The sequence below is a fragment of the Panulirus ornatus genome, chromosome 30 (assembly GCF_036320965.1).
Source record: "Panulirus ornatus isolate Po-2019 chromosome 30, ASM3632096v1, whole genome shotgun sequence".
NCBI lineage: Eukaryota > Metazoa > Arthropoda > Malacostraca > Decapoda > Palinuridae > Panulirus > Panulirus ornatus.
Window position 1 is genome coordinate 18,366,953 of NC_092253.1, and position 22,233 is coordinate 18,389,185.

Here is a 22,233-nt window from a genome sequence, read left to right on the forward strand (position 1 = left end):
ATGGTGAGCAACGGGGTCTATCGGTTGTTTCCGAACAGAACACATAGCCAGCTGATAGCGTTTAACTGAACCTGACTGTACAACGCGGAGTTATATGAATACGAATAAAGTGTATATGAACGCGCACCTTCATAGAACATACAAACCTCCAACAGCCAGGATCGAACCTGGGACCCCTTGTGCAAGAGGCAGGCATGCTAACCGCTAGGCTAAGGGACTGTATAATAGGAAACAACTATTTGAAATACTAAGTACTCAAATACCCTTCGTCTCACAATGGTGAGCAACGGGGTCTATAGGTTGTTTCCGAACAGAACACATAGCCAGCTGATAGCGTTTTACCGAACCTGACTGTACAACGCGGAGTTATATGAATACGAATAAAGTCTATATTAACGTGCACCTTCATAGAACATACAAAGCTCCAACAGCCAGGATCGAACCTGGGACCCCTTGTGCAAGAGGCAGGCATGCTAACCGCTAGGCTAAGGGACTGTATAATAGGAAACAACTATTCGAAATACTAAGTACTCGAATACCCTTCGTCTCACAATGGTGAGCAATGGGGTCTATCGATTGTTTCCGAACAGAACACATAGCCAGCTGATAGCGTTTTACCGAACCTGACTGTACAACGCGGAGTTATATGAATACGAATAAAGTGTATATGAACGCGCACCTTCATAGAACATACAAAGCTCCAACAGCCAGGATCAAACCTGGGACCCCTTGTGCAAGAGGCAGGCATACTAACCGCTAGGCTAAGGGACTGTATAATAGGAAACAACTATTCGAAATACTAAGTACTCGAATACCCTTCGTCTCACAATGGTGAGCAACGGGGTCTATCGGTTGTTTCCAAAGAGAAGGTTCTGATCGCTCAAAATCTTTATTTACTGTATCCCTCTATCTTGAATTTGGTCTCCTATTCTCCATGATCCCTCCACCTCAACAAATACTACCTCTCTTTCAACCTTTCCTCACTTATTTTAACACAATCTCTACTGCTCTCTATACCACACTTTTTTTTATTACCACATCTCTCCCACCCTTTAATTACTTACTTGATCAAACTACCTTACACCACATATTGTCCTCAAACATTCCATTTCCAACACATCCATCCTCCTCCACACAACCCTATGTACAGCTCATGCCCTCAAATGTACCCATTTTTGCCCTCCCACATAACGTTCTCTCTTTCCACACATTCTTCACTGCTTTCAGAACCTTTGCCAACCCCCCATCTTATGACTCAGTTCCATTCACTGCAACTTTCACTCTCAGACATCTAAAACACCTCACTTCCTCTAATTTTTCTCCATTCAAACTTATATCCCAACTAACTTGTCCCTTAACCCTGCTGAACCTAATAACATTGCTTTTACTCACATTTACTCTCAGCTTTCTCATTTCACTCTATCTTCTAAACTCAGTCACTAACTTCGGCAATTTCTCACTTGAATCTGTCTCCAGTCCTGTATTATCAGCATATAACAACTGACTCACTTTCCAGGCCCTCTCATCCCCTACAGATTGCATACTAGCCCCTCTTTCCAAGACTCCTGCATTTACCTCCCTCACCACCTGATCCATAAACAAATCAAACAGCCATGGTGACATTAAACACCCCTGGCACAGACCAACCTTCACTTGGAACCATTCAATCTCCTCTCTTCCTACTCATACACATGCCTTAAACCCAGGATAGAAAATTTTCACAGCTTCTACTAGTTTTCACACCACACCATATATTCTTAAGACCTTCCACACAGCATATTTATCAACCCTATCATATGCTACTACAAATCCATCTGTTTTTCTAAATATTTTCTCACACATTCTTTAAAGCAAACACGCTGCTTCTCCCAAATCTGATGCTCTGTACATGCCTTCACCCTCTCAATCAATACGCTCCCATACAACTTAACTGGTATACTCAATAAACGTATATCACCATAGCTTGACCACTCACCTTTATCTCCTATGCCTTTAAACAATGGCAATATACATGCATTCAGGTAATCCTCTGGCACTTCACCATGATCCATACATACAATGAATATCCTTACCAACCAATCAACAATACAATCATCACTTTTCTTAATAAATTCAACTGCAATACCATCCACTCTAGTCACCTTGCCATATTTCATCTTACACAAGGCTTTCACCACATCTTCTTTCACCAAACCACTCTCCATGACTTTCTTACTTCTGAAAACATCCCAACCAAAACTCCCTTCATCTACCATTCTATCATCAAACACATTTAAGAATCCTTGAAAATACTCACTCCATCACTTCATCACTACCTGTCATCAATTCCCCTTTTGCCCCCTTCAAGAATGTTTCCATTTGTTCTGTTTTTTGCAAATCATTTACCTCCTTCCAAACATCTTTTATTCTCCCCATGGTTTACTGATACTCTCTCTCACCCCAACTTTCATGTGCCCCCCTTTTCAAGCCCTGCACCATTCTCTTGACCTCCTGCCACTTTCATTATACATCTCCTAATCATTTGTACTTCCTCTTAAGTACTATCCAAATGCCTCTCTTTTCTCATTCACTAGCAACTTTACTTCTTTATCCTACCACACCCTACCTTTCTAATCTGCCCAACTCTCACCTTTTGCATGCCAAATGCATCTTTCGCACATGCCATCAATACTACCCTAAAATCCTCCCATTCCACACCCACTCCCTTGCTTCATTTACTCTTTTTGTCATTCCACACTCATTCTCTACTGGTATTCCTTCATGCAAGTCTCCTTTCCCAGCTTACTTACTCTCACCATTCTTTTCTCCCCAATATTGTTTCCTTTTTTTTCAAAGAACACAAATTTTCACCCTCTCAGCACATTTGCATCTAAAAGTCAATCTTCTACATGCCTATCAATTCATATGTACTCTAATATTGCCCGATGACCACCTACTCACATACAAATACTTGTGCACATCCTTCTTTTTAAACCAGGTATTCCCAATCACCAGCCATTTTTCAGCACATAACTCCACAAGCTCTTCTTAATTTCTATCAATTACGTTGAATAACCCATGCAAATCAATTATACCCTCAACTGTCATATTAATTAACTTAGCATTTAACTCATCTGTCACTATCACCCAGTCTCGTACATCAAAACTGCTGATGCACTCACTCAGCTGGTCCTGAAACACTTGCTTCACATGGGCAAGTGCATAAGCACCAATAATCACCCATCTCTTGCCATCTTTTTTCAGTTTTACCCACATCAATCTAGAATTGACTTCCTTACACTCTATTGCACACTCATACAACTCCTGCTTCAGGAGTAGTGCTACTCATTCCTTTGCTTTTGTCCTATCATCAATCCCTGACTTTACTCCTAAGGCATTTCCAAACTATTCTTCTATGTTTCACCCAGTGCCAGAACAACCAGGTTTCTTTCCTCAAACATATTACCTATCTCTCCTTTCTTCCCATCTTGGTTACATCCACACACATTTAGACACCCCAGTCTCTCTTTGGAACTGGAATACAAGAACAGCAAGGTTTCCAGTCCCTCATTCCTGCTCCCTTTAGCCGCCTTCTGCGATACACAGGGAATACAGAGGTAGAATTCTTTCTCCCATACCTAATATTATTTTCAATGAAGCAACATTCAAATGCACATTTGCACTGTCTTTGCATTATGCAACTCCTAAGATGCATTTGAACCTACATCAGAACACATGTACTATCACTGTCTCTGGATATTTTACTCACCTGAGGTAAAAAACATAAAATGATAAAAAGTTTATCATATCAATAAGGCTACCTTAATCTCTGCTTTATAACATTCTTTCAATCACTATCAATTCTTATAATATGCATCAAAGATGAAGAAAACAATGTCAACCTAAGAAAATATTTGTATGAATCTGAAGATACAAACCAAACCCATAAAAATGGCTATAACATATGACCCAATAAATTTAGGTGAGGGAAAAATGAGATAATATCTTTGCTGAATCTAAAACAGTGCTCTCATTATTCACTAATTACAATTTTAGATCCTTATGAACAAATTCATCTCTAATGCTGACAAAAGTGGAGGGCTATTTGATCCTTGTAATTATTTTTTCACATCAATATCTACGTAAATACATATAATGTAAGGAATATACAGTATATCAAAATGCTGATCACTTTGAAACTTACCCTGGAAAACATGCCTGTATAACACCAGCGGTGACCCTTCATGACATCTCTTGCGTGAAGATCATGATGCAGCTTTCGCTTGCTCAGTTTAACAATGATAACTGTTACAATGAAGGTGAATATGATGCCTAAGGTGATCTGTCCAGTTAAGTCATCCATCTTGACAAAGTTGACCAATGTTGAGTTAAAAACTACTCCTTTGGAATTTATGATTCTGAAATGAAGGATACATTTTGATGAAATATATAAAAACCCAAAATAGTGAAACACAGCTGCATTACATTCCTCTGTTGTATATACCACAAACATGCTGGGAGAATATAACCCTTAAGTGATTAGAACAATAGTAGATATCTGAAAAGGCATTTCATTCTTCACCTGTGCTTTATCCCTTGGAAACATAAATAACCAAGACAAAACTAATGTGAAAAAAAACAAAAACACCTGGCTAAGTAAACAGGTCATGTAACACGAAATACAAATCAAAGTGGTAACAGAAAAAGTAAGAAAACTAAACTCTAATGAAATGCTGAAAAGAGATAATCACTTAAAGACAGAGACCCTTGTATTCTATTCTCCAGAGTGAAAGAAAAGGAAAAAGGAAAAATTTCTGAATGTTAAAGCTGCCTAACTTCACAAAGAGAAATGGGAGTGGAGAACATAGAAATGAATATGCCTTGCACTTGGTATGCTTAGTTTCACCAATGTACATTTCATTTTGTGAAGCCAGGTTCAGAAAACACATGGTGGGTTTTGATCATGCATGCTCTTGTATCACAGCCCATAACAAGGGTCTGGGAAAGGTACTTATGATTTTGGGCTCCTCATTAATCCTATCCTTTTAACCCCTGCATCCCTACCCCAATACTTTCTTCCTGTCAAAGTTTTCCTTTGACTGTCATTTCAATTCTGCCTAATATTTGCTATACTGTACTAAGCACTAGACTTGCAATAAAGCCAAAACATCTAAGCTTATGACAAACTTTTCTCTATGTGACATGGATATAACTGAGAAAATTATTAAAATAGCATGATAGAAACACACCATAGAAAGGAGAAATATTCTAAGTGAATGTTTCAAACCAATGAAATTTGGTTACTCGTGGAAAATCTAAAAAGCCTGTTTTATTTCTCTGAATATCAGTCTCATAATTTCCTAAAGATGTATCAAAACCTTTTTTGTGATGGTAAAGTTCAGACATGCTAAACTCTGATATGAAATGAAAATATATGGCACAGTATACATAACTCAGGATCTTCAATGTTTGTATGGATCATGGTGAGGTGCCTGAGGATCAGCAGAATGTATGTATAGTAACACTGTATAAAAGCAAAGGGGATATAAAGGTGAATGTTCAAACCATGGAGGCATAAGTTTGTTGAGTATACCTGGTAAGTTGTATGGGATGGTACTGATTGAAAGGGTTAAAGCACATACAGAGGATCAGACTATAGAGGAGCACTGTGGTTTTAGAATTGTTAGAGGATGTGTGGATCAGGTACTTGTTTCAAGAAATGTGTGTGAGAAATAAATAAAAAACTTATGGATTTGTTTGCGGCACCTAAGGACTTGGAGAAAGCACATTATAGGGTTGAAAGAGATGCCTTGTGGAAGGTCTAAAGAATATATGGTGTGGGAGCAAAGCTGCTAGAAGCAATGAGAAGTTTTTAACAAGGGTGTAAAGCAAGTATACAAGTAGGAGAAGAAGAGAGAGAATGGTTCCAAGTGAAGGTTGGTCTATGGCAGAGGTGTGTGATGTCAATATAGTTGTTCAATTTGCTTATGGATGGGGAGGTGAGAGTCTTGGAGAGAAGGGTGAGTATGCAGACTGTTGGGATAAGAGGGCCTATGAAGTGAGTCAGTTGTTTACTAATGATACAGCACTGGTAGTGGATTTCAGTGAGAAACTGCAGAAGTTGGTGACTGAGTTGTGAAGTGTGTGTCAAAGGAGGAAGTTGAGAATCATTGTGAGTAAAAGCAAGGCCATTAGGTTTAACAGAGTTGAGGGAAAGGTTAGTTGGGATGTGAGTTTGAATGAAGAAAACTTTGAGGAAATGTGCCTTAGATTACTGAAAGTGGACAGCAGTAAATAGAACCAAGGAAGCCGAGATGAGCCACAGGGTGGGTGAGGGGAAGGTTCTAGGAGGGCTGAAAAATGCTTGGAAAGAGAGAATGTTATTTGGGAGGACAAAAATGGGTATGTTTGAAGGAATAGTAGTCCAAACAACATTATATGAATGTGAGGCATTGCTTTGTCGCTGTCTACCGCGTTTGCGAGGTAGCGCAAGGAAACAGACGAAAGAAATGGCCCAACCCACCCCCATACACATGTATATACATACGACCACACACGCAAATATACATACCTACACAGCCCTCCATGGTTTACCCCAGACGCTTCACATGCCCTGATTCAATCCACTGACAGCACGTCAACCCCGGTATACCACATCGATCCAATTCACTCTATTTCTTGCCCTCCTTTCACCCTCCTGCACGTTCAGGCCCCGATCACACAAAATCTTTTTCACTCCATCTTTCCACCTCCAATTTGGTCTCCCACTTCTCCTCGTTCCCTCCACCTCCGACACATATATCCTCTTGGTCAATCTTTCCTCACTCATTCTCTCCATGTGCCCAAACCATTTCAAAACACCCTCTTCTGCTCTCTCAACCACGCTCTTCTTATTTCCACACATCTCTCTTACCCTTACATTACTTACTCGATCAAACCACCTCATACCACATATTGTCCTCAAACATCTCATTTCCAGCACATCCACCCTCCTGCGCACTACTCTATCCATAGCCCACGCCTCGCAACCATACAACATTGTTGGAACCACTATTCCTTCAAACATACCCATTTTTGCTTTCGGAGATAATGTTCTCCAATCCACACATTCTTCAAGGCTCCCAGGATTTTCGCCCCCTCCCCCACCCTATGATTCACTTCTGCTTCCATGGTTCCATCCGCTGCCAGATCCACTCCCAGATATCTAAAACACTTTACTTCCTCCAGTTTTTCTACATTCAAACTTACCTCCCAATTGACTTGACCCTCAACCCTACTGTACCTAATAACCTTGCTCTTATTCACATTTACTTTTAACTTTCTTCTTTCACACACTTTACCAAACTCATATATATATTCATATTTATCTACATTTATTTATTTTGCTTTGTTGCTGTCTCGTGTGTTAGTGACGTAGCGCAAGGAAACAGACGAAAGAATGGCCCAACCCACCCACATACACATGTATATACATACATGTCCACACACGTAAATATACATACCTATACATCTCAACGTATACATATATATACACACAAAGACATATACATATATGCACATGTACATAATTCATACTGTCTGCCTTTATTCATTCCCATCGCCACCTCGCCACACATGAAATAACAACCCCCTCCCCCTCATGTGTGCGAGGTAGCGCTAGGAAAAGACAACAAAGGCCCCATTCGTTCACACTCCTGTCATGTAATAATGCACCGAAACCACAGCTCCCTTTCCACATCCAGGCCCCACAGAACTTTCCATAGTTTACCCCAGATGCTTCACATGCCCTGGTTCAATCCAATGACAGCACGTCGACCCCGGTATACCACATCGTTCCAATTCACTCTATTCCTTGCACGCCTTTCACCCTCCTGCATGTTCAGGCCCCGATCACTCAAAATCTTTTTCACTCCATCTTCCCACCTCCAATTTGGTCTCCCACTTCTCATTCCCTCCACCTCTGACACATATATCCTCTTGATCAATCTTTCCTCACTTGCTCTCTACGTGTGACCAAACCATTTCAAAACACCCTCTTCTGCTCTCTCAACCACACTCTTTTTATTACCACACATCTCTCTATTATTACTTACTCAATCAAACCACCTCAAACCACCTATTATCCTCAAACATCTCATTTCCAGATGAAATTATGAGTGGATGGGCTATTTTTTGTCTGTTTTCTGGCACTACCTTGTTGATGTGGGAAACAGTGATTAAGTATAAATAAAATATATACTTTTATTTTTTTCATTATACTTAATAGCCATCTTCCGCATTACTGAGGTAGTGCGAGGAAATAAATGCCCACACGCGCATATATACATTTCAACATATACATACATAGACATACACAGACATATACATATATACACATGTACATATTCATACTTGCTGCCTTTATCCAAACCTGTCGTCACCCCACCACACATGAAATAGCATCCCCTCTCCCCTCCAGCAAGGTACCACTAGGAAAAGACAAACAAGGCCACATTCGTTCTCATTCAGTCTCTAGCTGTCATGTGTAATGCACAAAAACCACAGCTCCCTTTCCACATCCAGGCCCCACAAAACTTTCCATGGTTTACCCCAAACACTTCACATGCTCTGGTTCAATCCACTGACAGCATGTCCACCCTGGTATACCATATTCCAATTCACTCTATTCCCTGCATGCCTTTTAACCTCCTGTATATTCAGGCCCTGAGTGCTCAAAATCTTTTTCATTCCATCCTTCCATTTCCGATTTGGTCTCTCACTTCTCTTCTTCCTTCCACCTTTGACACATACATCCTCTTTGTCAATCTTTCCTCACTCAATCTCTCCATGTGACCAAACCATTTCAACACCCCCTCTTCTGCTCTCTCAACCACACTCTTTTTATTACGACACATCTCTCTTACCCTTTCATTACTTACTCGATCAAACCACCTCACACCACATACTGTCCTCAAACATTTCATTCCCAACATATCCACCCTCCTCTGCACAACCCTACCTATAGCCCATGCCTCACAACTATATAACATTGTTGGAGCCACTATTCCTTCAAACATACCCATTTTTGCTCTCCAAAATAACGTTCTTGCCTTCCCCACATTCTTCAACACTCCCAGAACCTTCGTCCCCTCCCCCATCCTGTGATTCACTTCCATATCCACGGTTCCATCCGCTGCTAAGTCCACTCCCAGATATCTAAAACACTTCACTTTCTCCAGTTTTTTTCCATTCAAACTCATCTCCCAATCAACTTGTTCCTCAACCCTACTGAACCTAATAGCCTTGCTCTTATTCACATTTACTCTCAACATTCTTCTTTCACACACTTTAACAAACTCAGTCACCATCTTCTGCAGTTTCTCACTCGAATCAGCCACCATCAGTGTATCATCAGCGAACAATAACTGACTCACTTCCCAAGCCCTCTCATCCAGAACAGACTGCATACTTGCCCCTCTCTCCAAAACTCTTGCATTCACCTCCCTAACCACCCCATCCATAAACAAATTAAACAACCATGGAGACATCACACACCCCTGCTGCAAACTAACATTCATTCATTTATTCTATCATTATACTTGATAGCCGCCTCTCGCGTCAGCAAAGGCAGTGCCAGGAAACAGAGGATGAATGGCCCATCCACTCATATACACACATATATACATAAATGCCCACACACACATATACATATATATATACATATAAACATATACACATACATACATATACATATACATACACAGACATACGTATATACCCATGTACATATTCATACTTGCTTGCCTTCATCCATTCCTGACGCTGGCATGCCCCACAGAAAACAGCATCACTACCCCCTACTTCAGCGAAGTAGCGAAAGGAAAACAGACAAAAGGCCACATTTGTTCACGCTCAGTCTCTAGCTGTCATGTGTAATGCACCAAAACCACAGCTCCCTATCCACATCCAGGCCCTACAGACTATTCCATGGTTTACCCCAGACGTTTCACAAGCCCTAGGTTAGTCCGTTGACAGCACATTGACCCTGGTATACCACATCATTCCAATTCACTCAATTCCTTGCCTGCCTCTCACCCTTCTATATGTTCAGGCCCTGATCGCTCAAAATCTTTTTCTCTAAATTCTTCCATCTCCAATTTAGTCTCCCGCTTCCCCACATTCCCTCAACCTCTGACACGTCTATCCTCTTTGCCAATCCTTCCTCACTCATTCTCTCCATATGTCCAAACCATTTCAACACACTCTCTTCTGCTCTATAAGCCATACTCTTTTTATTTACGCACATCTCTATTACCTTTCATTACTTACTCAAAGAAACTTCCTCACACCACATTTTGTCCACGAACCGCTCATTTTCAACACATCCAACCTCATCATAGAACCCTATCCATAGCCCATGCCTCACAACCATATAATATTGTCAGAACTACTATTCCATCAAACATACCCATTCTTACAGAATCATCAAAGGAGAAGCAAGAGTTGTGAGGAGTTTTTGATAGAGAGATGGGTAGATATTAGGTCTTGGAGGCATCAAACTTAACATGATTTTGTGTACCCCACCGAAATATCCTGTCCAAGTCTGAGTCTATTGAGGAGGCTGTGTTAAGATAAGATGCAAATCGAGTGAAAGAAGTGGGCGCAGAATTGAAGGATGTGGATGAATGTAGTGTTGAGTTGTCAGTGTATGATGCACTGGATTATTTGTGGGAGAGAAAATCATTGAAAAAAGGAGAAAATGTGTAGGGGACAGTACAGAACCTTGGGGGACACCACCGTTGATGCAGAAAAGTGGACAGGCTGATCCATTCACTGCAAAATTTGAATATGACTGAATCTGGGTTCTGCAAATATGATGCGTGAGTTCAGATGTCTATGAAGATACTGGAAACAAATAAGTGCTAGTAAAATCTTTCTCACATGGGGTCAGATTCCTAAATCACCGCAGATATCTGAACTCATCATTTACTATCCAAATGAAATAAATCAAAGTGAAGTTAAGTGGAGTAAATATTTTGAGAACAATAAAATTTCACCAATAATAAAACCCATGAATCTGTATGATGAAATAGGCTGGTTATTTTCATGCTTCTATCTATCATTCTTTACAGTAACAACAACAATTTCATAGAACATATCATAGACCTAGAAAATGCACAACACCCTCCTAAAAGTTTACTGATTCCATATGGGTAGAATGAACATGCCAAAGCTAGAGCATGCACGTTCTCACCTTCTGATATATCAACTTTATTATCGATGTAATAGAAAAAAATACTCCAAATAATGCATCCCTGGTCTAAATCACTTCTACTAATTACCATGCACAGAGTCCATTGATATGCATTTCAAATCCATAAGTTCTTTCTATGGTGCCCCTAAACTGAAATTTTAAGGTATACTAGTGTTCTGCCTGTAAAACCGAACATTAGGGTATATCTCAACTCCTCGGAGAAGTTGCGTCTCTCCAGAATATGCAGCTTTCTAGTACTATTTTACGTAATATTTGCATCACATTTCCCCTCCTCATCCGTCCCCATTCATTAATCATCATCAGACACTTTCCCTACTCATTATGGCTCTATCCACAATCACACTATTAATCTCAAAATTGAAAATATGGTACGAAATCACTCTCCCTCGTTTCAAATCACATCTGTTCACAATAAAAAGTCAACTGATAAGCGCTTCTCCCAAATCAATGTTACTCCCAAATCAATGTTACTTCTCTCCTTTAAACCGATATCTTTAAGTTATTGAATTTGTGCTCTCACACAAAATATATTGATTCCCAAGTAAAATGTCACAGAGATAATGAGTGACTACTGACACCTGAGGAATGCTTACCAGACCCAAAGATAAATTCATCGAAAAGCATCATTCACCAATGTTTACATCGTAATCTGTTTTGTTTACTGAAGTACGTGACGTCATTGGATCCAATGAGAAAGACTGCAGTTATCCTACAAACGCACACCTTCGGGCAGCGCACAAATCTATGTGGCACATATGTTAGTCAGCGTACACTATTAGCCAGCGCCTCTCCAATTAGAGAATAACTTTAGACGATGCGTACTTTTTGCCGGAGCACACATCAGTCCAGCGTACACCTCTACCCAGCGCACATATGTAACCAGCGGTTACTTCATTAACGATAGTACCTAAAATTTTGAGCAAAAAGTGAATTGAAGTATAAATTCTCAGCAAACATACAACAGCTTTGAATGCTAATTTCTCCTTGAGAAAGTAAAAGAGGCTTTTACATTGATTTCCTAAAAACAAAAGAAAATAAATACAACACAAAGATTATACTGCACGTAAACTCTAGAAACACAAACGATTATAGCTTCGTTGATGTAGATCAGCTCGCAATCGTTATGATTTTGGATATTAATTGATTTTGTTTTGCAATGCGTGTTTCGAAAATACATTGACAGCTGTGAAGCATGATTTGGCGCATATTTCATTCAGCAGTATAGATCATGGTGATATCAATATATCTTGGGTAAATGGGGTGTTAAGTTCAAAGAACGTAGAACACTTATAAAAAAAAATATCAACAGAACCTATAAAAGCTTGACCCAACTTCCTCAGCTGGAAGGCCTAATTACCTTACTTATAGGCCACTGGTCGTTAAACCCAACAAACCCTAGCAGTCGGAATTATCTTGATTTTCAGTCTTCTAGTCGAAATATAATAGTCATACTCATGAATCAGCAGGAACAAGATGTCGATAAACAGACGGCTTATGCGATTCCAACAGCGGACAGATTTGATGTGAGTTAAGAGGGTTTATTATCTGGGAGAACGAATTTCGCCATGTTTGAAGGTGCAACACTTCAGATGGTGGTATATGGGTGCGAAGCGTGGCTTCTAAATGAGAATGTACGGAAGAGAGTGAATGTAATCATATTTTTGTGGCCATATCTGGTGTGGTGTTGATCGAGCATTGAAATAACGGAGTAAGAGATATATACGGTAATCAGAAAAGTGCATTATACATGACAGATAGAGACTGAGTGTGAACGAATGTGGCCTTTTGTTTGTCATTTTCCTAGCGCTACCTCGCGCACATGCGGGGGGGGGGGGGAAGGAGTTGTTCATGTGTGGCGTGGTGGCGATGGGAGTGAATAAAGGCAGACAGTATGAATTAAGTGCATGTGTATATACGTATATGTCTGTGTGTGTATTTTTTTTCTTTTTTTTTTTTTTTTTTTTGCTTTGTCGCTGTCTCCCGCGTCTGCGAGGTAGCGCAAGGAAACAGACGAAAGAAATGGCCCAACCCACCCCCATACACATGTATATACATACACGTCCACACACGCAAATATACATACCTACACAGCTTTCCATGGTTTACCCAAGACGCTTCACATGACCTGATTCAATCCAGTGACAGCAAGTCAACCCCGGTATACCACATCGATCCAATTCACTCTATTCCTTGCCCTCCTTTCATCCTCCTGCATGTTCAGGCCCCGATCACACAAAATCTTTTTCACTCCATCTTTCCACCTCCAATTTGGTCTCCCACTTCTCGTTTCCTCCACCTCCGACACATATATCCTCTTGGTCAATCTTTCCTCACTCATTCTCTCCATGTGCCCAAACCATTTCAAATCACCCTCTTCTGCTCTCTCAACCACGCTCTTTTTATTTCCACACATCTCTCTTACCCTTACGTTACTTACTCGATCAAACCACCTCACACCACACATTGTCCTCAAACATCTCATTTCCAGCACATCCATCCTCCTGTGCACAACTCTATCCATAGCCCACGCCTCACAACCATACAACATTGTTGGAACCACTATTCCTTCAAACATACCCATTTTTGCTTTCCGAGATAATGTTCTCGACTTCCACACATTCTTCAAGGCTCCAAGAATTTTCGACCCCGTCCCCCACCCTATGATCCACTTCCGCTTCCATGGTTCCATCCACTGCCAGATCCACTCCCAGATATCTAAAATACTTTACTTCCTCCAGTTTTTCTCCATTCAAACTTACCTCCCAATTGACTTGACCCTCAACCCTACTGTACCTAATAACCTTGCTCTTATTCACATTCACTCTTAACTTTCTTCTTTCACACACTTTACCAAACTCAGTCACCAGCTTCTGCAGTTTCTCACATGAATCAGCCACCAGCGCTGTATCATCAGCGAACAACAACTGACTCACTTCCCAAGCACTCTCATCCCCAACAGACTTCATACTTGCCCCTCTTTCCAAAACTCTTGCATTCACGTCCCTAACAACCCCATCCATAAACAAATTAAACAACCATGGAGACATCACACACCCCTGCCGCACACCTACATTCACTGAGAACCAATCACTTTCCTCTCTTCCTACACGTACACATGCCTTACATCCTCGATAAAATCTTTTCACTGCTTCTAACAACTTGCCTCCCACACCATATATTCTTAATACCTTCCACAGAGCATCTCTATCAACTCTATCATATGCCTTCTCCAGATCCATAAATGCTGCATACAAATCCATTTGCTTTTCTAAGTATTTCTCACATACATTCTTCAAAGCAAACACCTGATCCACACATCCTCTACCACTTCTGAAACCACACTGCTCTTCCCCAATCTGATGCTCTGTACATGCCTTCACCCTCTCAATTAATACCCTCCCATATAATTTACCAGGAATACTCAACGTTTAAACTTATACCTCTGTAATTTGAGAACTCACTCTTATCCCCTTTGCCTTTGTACAATGGCCCTATGCACGCATTCCGCCAATCCTCAGGCACCTCACCATGAGTCATACATACATTAAATAACCTTACCAACCAGTCAATAATACAGTCACCCCCTTTTTTAATAAATTCCACTGCAATACCATCCAAACCTGCTGCCTTGCCGGCTTTCATCTTCCGCAAAGCTTTTACTACCTCTTCTCTGTTTACCAAATCATTTTCCCTAACCCTCTCACTTTGCACACCACCTCGACCAAAACACCCTATATCTGCCACTCTATTATCAAACACATTCAACAAACCTTCAAAATACTCACTCCATCTCCTTCTCACATCACCACTACTTGTTATCACCTCCCCATTTGCGCCCTTCACTGAAGTTCCCATTTGCTCCCTCGTCTTACGCACTTTATTTACCTCCTTCCAGAACATCTTTTTATTCTCCCTAAAATTTAATGATACTCTCTCACCCCAACTCTCATTTGCCCTCTTTTTCACCTCTTGCACCTTTCTCTTGACCTCCTTTCTCTTTCTTTTATACATCTCCCACTCAATTGCATTTTTTCCCTGCAAAAATCGTCCAAATGCCTCTCTCTTCTCTTTCACTAATAATCTTACTTCTTCATCCCACCACTCACTACCCTTTCTAATCAACCCACCTCCCACTCTTCTCATGCCACAAGCATCTTTTGCGCAATCCATCACTGATTCCCTAAACACATCCCATTTCTCCCCCACTCCCCTTACTTCCATTGTTCTCACCTTTTTCCATTCTGTACTCAGTCTCTCCTGGTACTTCCTCACACAAGTCTCCTTCCCAAGCTCACTTACTCTCACCACCCTCTCCACCCCAACATTCACTCTTCTTTTCTGAAAACTCATGTGTGTGCATATATATATATATATATATATATATATATATATATATATATATATATATATATATATATATATATATATACGTTGAGATGTATAGGTATGTATATTTGCGTGTGTGGACGTGTATGTATATACATGTGTATGTGGGTGGGTTGGGCCATTCTTTCGTCTGTTTCCTTGCGCTACCTCGTTAACGCGGGAGACAGCGACAAAGCAAAATAATAAATAATATAGATATAAGAAAAGTATGACTGAGAGGGCTGAAGACTGTGTGCTGAAATGGTTTGGAAATATGGAGAAAATGAGTGAGGAGAGGTTGACAAAGAGGATATAAGTGCCAGAAATGGAAGAAACAAGTGGAAAAGGGAGACAAACTGAGAACTTTAACTTGTCCCTAGGTAACTTTAAAGTTCATGCTATCAATGACCAAATCATTATAAGAAAATTGACAAAAGACGAAAGTAAGAAAAGTGGTCCCTGGCACATCTAGTTACCCAGGTCAACCCCCGCTACGTAAGCCACATTAACCACTCTCATCGGTTACAGTAATGGTAAAGGGTCAGGACCCTGTGCAACTTAACTGTAGCGCTCCCGCCTGTTGCACAGAGGGTCCCGGGTTCGATCCTGGCTGTTGGAGGTTTGTATGTTCTATGAAAGTGCGCGTTCATATGAACTTAGTTCATATATATATATATATATATATATATATATATATATATATATATATATATATATATATATATATATATATATATTTCACCATTTCATACAAATTCGCCATTTCCCGCGATATTAAGGTAGCGTTAACAACTGAGGACTAAGCCTTAGAGGGCATATCTTTACCTGGCCCCCTTCTCTGTTCCTTCAATTGGAAAATTAAAAACGGGAGGGGAGGATTTCCAGCCCCTCGCTCCTTCCCCTTTTGGTCGTCTACAACACGCAGGGAATACGTGGGAATTATTTTTTTCTACCCTATCCCCAGGTATATATATATATATATATATATATATATATATATATATATATATATATATATATATATATATATATATATATATATTGGAAAGGATCACAATTTTGCGCGTGATCAAGATATTCCTATGAGTCCACGGGGGAAATGAAACACGATAAGAAACACGAAGATTGGACGCCATTTGGTAAACCTGCGCTTGTCCAAGACCATGTTTACTAAATGGCGTCCTAGCTTCGCCTCTTCGATGTATATCAACTGACTGTTATATTTCTCTCTTGTGTCTCCCCTGATGATGTGATTATTATATGAAAGAGCACCTGGTAACTTTTCGTGTTTCATTTTCCCCGTGGACTCACAGAGTTGAGCCCAAACCTCCCATTAATACCAAGATTCTTTTACTTCTCCCTTTTCATAATGATTTTACTTTACTTCCCATGCTGCTTAAATCCTTTAATGTAAATGTTGCTTTCAGCAACAATAATGCTATATAGAATATCTTATTCAGGAATTCACCAGAAAGTTCTCCTGGATGCATCTATAAAGTGCCATGTGGAAATTGTAATAAAATTTATGTTGGGCAGACTGGTAAGGATCTTTCTGTTAGACTTTGCAACATAGATATAGTATAAGAACGGGACAAGAATTACATGCGTTGTTTGATCACGTTAAAAACTATGATCATTGTATTGACTAGAGTAATACCATCTCAGTCATTAACTCTAACCCTATTACCACAAGAAATATCATTGAATCTTCTTTTATTAAATACACAAAGAATTATAATCTTAATATCAGTGTTTGTCTATATAAATTAGATAACTTTATTGTTGATAAAATTTGTAAAATGATAAGTTTATTAACGCTTGTTGTCTGTCATGGACAATCGCCTGTTTACCAAATGGCGTCCTAGCTTCGTCTCTTCGATGTATATCAACTGACTGTTATATTTCTCTCTTGTATCTCCCCTGATGATGTGATTATTGCACGAAAGTGCACTTGGGAACTTATCGTGTTTCATTTCCCCCGTGAACTCATAGGAATATCTTGATCACGCGCAAAATTGTGATCCTTTCCAATATATATATATATATATATATATATATATATATATATATATATATATATATATATATATATATATATATATATATATATATATATATATATATTTTTTTTTTTTTTCTTTTTTTTTTTTGCTTTGTCGCTGTCTCCCGCGTTTGCGAGGTAGCGCAAGGAAACAGACGAAAGAAATGGCCCAACCCACCCCCATACACATGTATATACATACGTCCACACACGCAGGTATACATACCTAAACAGCTTTCCATGGTTTACCCCAGACGCTTCACATGCCCTGATTCAATCCACTGACAGCACGTCAACCCCGGTATACCACATCGATCCAATTCACTCTATTCCTTGCCCTCCTTTCACCCTCCTGCATGTTCAGGCCCCGATCACACAAAATCTTTTTCACTCCATCTTTCCACCTCCAATTTGGTCTCCCACTTCTCCTCGTTCCCTCCACCTCCGACACATATATACTCTTGGTCAATCTTTCCTCACTCATTCTCTCCATGAGCCCAAACCATTTCAAAACACCCTCTTCTGCTCTCTCAGCCACGCTCTTTTTATTTCCACACATCTCTCTTACCCTTACGTTACTTACTCGATCAAACCACCTCACACCACACATTGTCCTCAAACATCTCATTTCCAGCACATCCATCCTCCTGCGCACAACTCTATCCATAGCCCACGCCTCGCAACCATACAACATTGTTGGAACCACTATTCCTTCAAACATACCCATTTTTGCTTTCCGAGATAATGTTCTCGACTTCCACATATTCTTCAAGGCTCCCAGAATTTTCGCCCCCTCCCCAACCCTATGATCCACTTCCGCTTCCATGGTTCCATCCGCTGCCAGATCCACTCCCAGATATCTAAAACACTTTACTTCCTCCAGTTTTTCTCCATTCAAACTTACCTCCCAATTGACTTGACCCTCAACCCTACTGTACCTAATAACCTTGCTCTTATTCACATTTACTCTTAACTTTCTTCTTTCACACACTTTACCAAACTCAGTCACCAGCTTCTGCAGTTTCTCACATGAATCAGCCACCAGCGCTGTATCATCAGCGAACAACAACTGACTCACTTCCCAAGCTCTCTCATCCCCAACAGACTTCATACTTGCCCCTCTTTCCAAAACTCTTGCATTCACGTCCCTAACAACCCCATCCATAAACAAATTAAACAACCATGGAGACATCACACACCCCTGCCGCAAACCTACATTCACTGAGAACCTTTCCTCTCTTCCTACACGTACACATGCCTTACATCCTCGATAAAAACTTTTCACTGCTTCTAACAACTTGCCTCCCACACCATATATTCTTAATACCTTCCACAGAGCATCTCTATCAACTCTATCATATGCCTTCTCCAGATCCATAAATGCTACATACAAATCCATTTGCTTTTCTAAGTATTTCTCACATACATTCTTCAAAGCAAACACCTGATCCACACATCCTCTACCACTTCTGAAACCACACTGCTCTTCCCCAATCTGATGCTCTGTACATGCCTTCACCCTCTCAATCAATACCCTCCCATATAATTTACCAGGAATACTCAACAAACTTATACCTCTGTAATTTGAGCACTCACTCTTATCCCCTTTGCCTTTGTACAATGGCACTATGCACGCATTCCGCCAATCCTCAGGCACCTCACCATGAGTCATACATACATTAAATAACCTTACCAACCAGTCAATAATACAGTCACCCCCTTTTTTAATAAATTCCACTGCAATACCATCCAAACCTGCTGCCTTGCCGGCTTTCATCTTCCGCAAAGCTTTTACTACATCTTCGCTGTTTACCAAATCATTTTCCCTAACCCTCTCACTTTGCACACCACCTCGACCAAAACACCCTATATCTGCCACTCTATCATCAAACACATTCAACAAACCTTCAAAATACTCACTCCATCTCCTTCTCACATCACCACTACTTGTTATCACCTCCCCATTTGCGCCCTTCACTGAAGTTCCCATTTGCTCCCTTGTCTTACGCACTTTATTTATCTCCTTCCAGAACATCTTTTTATTCTCCCTAAAATCTAATGATACTCTCTCACCCCAACTCTCATTTGCCCTCTTTTTCACCTCTTGCACCTTTCTCTTGACCTCCTTTCTCTTTCTTTTATACATCTCCCACTCAATTGCATTTTTTCCCTGCAAAAATCGTCCAAATGCCTCTCTCTTCTCTTTCACTAATAATCTTACTTCTTCATCCCACCACTCACTACCCTTTCTAATCAACCCACCTCCCACTCTTCTCATGCCACAAGCATCTTTTGCGCAATCCATTACTGATTCCCTAAATACATCCCATTCCTCCCCCACTCCCCTTACTTCCATTGTTCTCACCTTTTTCCATCCTGTACTCAGTCTCTCCTGGTTCTTCCTCACACAGGTCTCCTTCTCAAGCTCACTTACTCTCACCACCCTCTTCACCCCAACATTCACTCTTCTTTTCTGAAAACCCATACAAATCTTCACCTTAGCCTCCACAAGATAATGATCAGACATCCCTCCAGTTGCACCTCTCAGCACATTAACATCCAAAAGTCTCTTTCGCGTGCCTGTCAATTAACACGTAATCCAATAACGCTCTCTGGCCATCTCTCCTACTTACGTACGTATACTTATGTATATCTCGCTTTTTAAACCAGGTATTCCCAATATATATATATATATATATATATATATATATATATATATATATATATATATATATATATATATATATATATATATATATTTTAGGGAGAATAAAAAGATGTTCTGGAAGGAGGTAAATAAAGTGCGTAAGACAAGGGAGCAAATGGGAACTTCAGTGAAGGGCGCAAATGGGGAGGTGAAAACAAGTAGTGGTGATGTGAGGAGATGGAGTGAGTATTTTGAAGGTTTGTTGAATGTGTTTGATGATATAGTGGCAGATATAGGGTGTTTTGGTCGAGGTGGTGTGCAAAGTGAGAGGGTTAGAGAAAATGATTTGGTAAACAGAGAAGAGGTAGTAAAAGCTTTGCGGAAGATGAAAGCCGGCAAGGCAGCAGGTTTGGATGGTATTGCAGTGGAATTTATTAAAAAAGGGGGTGACTGTATTGTTGACTGGTTGGTAAGGTTATTTTATGTATGTATGACTCATGGTGAGGTGCTTGAGGATTGGCGGAATGCGTGCATAGTGCCATTGTACAAAGGCAAAGGGGATAAGAGTGAGTTCTCAAATTACAGAGGTATAAGTTTGTTGAGTATTCCTGGTAAATTATATGGGAGGGTATTGACTGAGAGGGTGAAGGCATGTACAGAGCATCAGATTGGGGAAGAGCAGTGTGGTTTCAGAAGTGGTAGAGGATGTGTGGATCAGGTGTTTGCTTTGAAGAATGTATGTGAGAAATACTTAGAAAAGCAAATGGATTTGTATGTAGCATTTATGGATCTGGAGAAGGCATATGATAGAGTTGATAGAGATGCTCTGTGGAAGGTATGAAGAATATATGGTGTGGGAGGCAAGTTGTTAGAAGCAGTGAAAAGTTTTTATCGAGGATGTAAGGCATGTGTACGTGTAGGAAGAGAGGAAAGTGATTGGTTCTCAGTGAATGTAGGTTTGCGGCAGGGGTGTGTGATGTCTCCATGGTTGTTTAATTTGTTTATGGATGGGGTTGTTAGGGAGGTGAATGCAAGAGTTTTGGAAAGAGGGGCAAGTATGAAGTCTGTTGGTGATGAGAGAGCTTGAGAAGTGAGTCAGTTGTTGTTCGCTGATGAAACAGCGCTGGTGGCTGATTCAGGTGAGAAACTGCAGAAGCTGGTGACTGAGTTTGGTAAAGTGTGTGAAAGAAGAAAGTTAAGAGTAAATGTGAATAAGAGCAAGGTTATTAGGTACAGTAGGGTTGAGGGTCAAGTCAATTGGGAGGTAAGTTTGAATGGAGAAAAACTGGAGGAAGTAAAGTGTTTTAGATATCTGGGAGTGGATCTGGCAGCGGATGGAACCATGGAAGCGGAAGTGGATCAGGGTGGGGGAGGGGGCGAAAATCCTGGGAGCCTTGAAGAATGTGTGGAAGTCGAGAACATTATCTCGGAAAGCAAAAATGGGTATGTTTGAAGGAATAGTGGTTCCAACGATGTTGTATGGTTGCGAGGCGTGGGCTATGGATAGAGTTGTGCGCAGGAGGATGGATGTGCTGGAAATGAGATGTTTGAGGACAATGTGTGGTGTGAGGTGGTTTGATCGAGTAAGTAACGTAAGGGTTAGAGAGATGTGTGGAAATAAAAAGAGCGTGGTTGAGAGAGCAGAAGAGGGTGTTTTGAAATGGTTTGGGCACATGGAGAGAATGAGTGAGGAAAGATTGACCAAGAGGATATATGTGTCGGAGGTGGAGGGAACGAGAAGTGGGAGACCAAATTGGAGGTGGAAAGATGGAGTGAAAAAGATTTTGTGTGATCGGGGCCTGAACATGCAGGAGGGTGAAAGGAGGGCAAGGAATAGAGTGAATTGGATCGATGTGGTATACCGGGGTTGACGTGCTGTCAGTGGATTGAATCAGGGCATTTGAAGCGTCTGGGGTAAACCATGGAAAGCTGTGTAGGTATGTTTAT

At 40.5% G+C, this 22,233-nt stretch overlaps 1 protein-coding gene across 2 annotated transcripts in view; it reads right to left on the minus strand.

The window, feature by feature from the left end:
- Positions 1-11,963, minus strand: part of Dgkepsilon (diacylglycerol kinase epsilon) — a 197,176-nt gene extending 185,213 nt beyond the window's left edge. For both annotated transcript variants that reach the window (XM_071679837.1, XM_071679838.1), the window contains exons 1-2: positions 11,827-11,963; positions 4,184-4,397 (exon numbers count right to left, since the gene is read on the minus strand). In XM_071679837.1, the coding sequence (XP_071535938.1) occupies positions 4,184-4,342 (159 nt within the window). In that variant the 5' untranslated portion in view covers positions 4,343-4,397; positions 11,827-11,963. The remainder of the gene's footprint in view (positions 1-4,183; positions 4,398-11,826) is intronic.
- Positions 11,964-22,233: the final 10,270 nt, after the last annotated feature.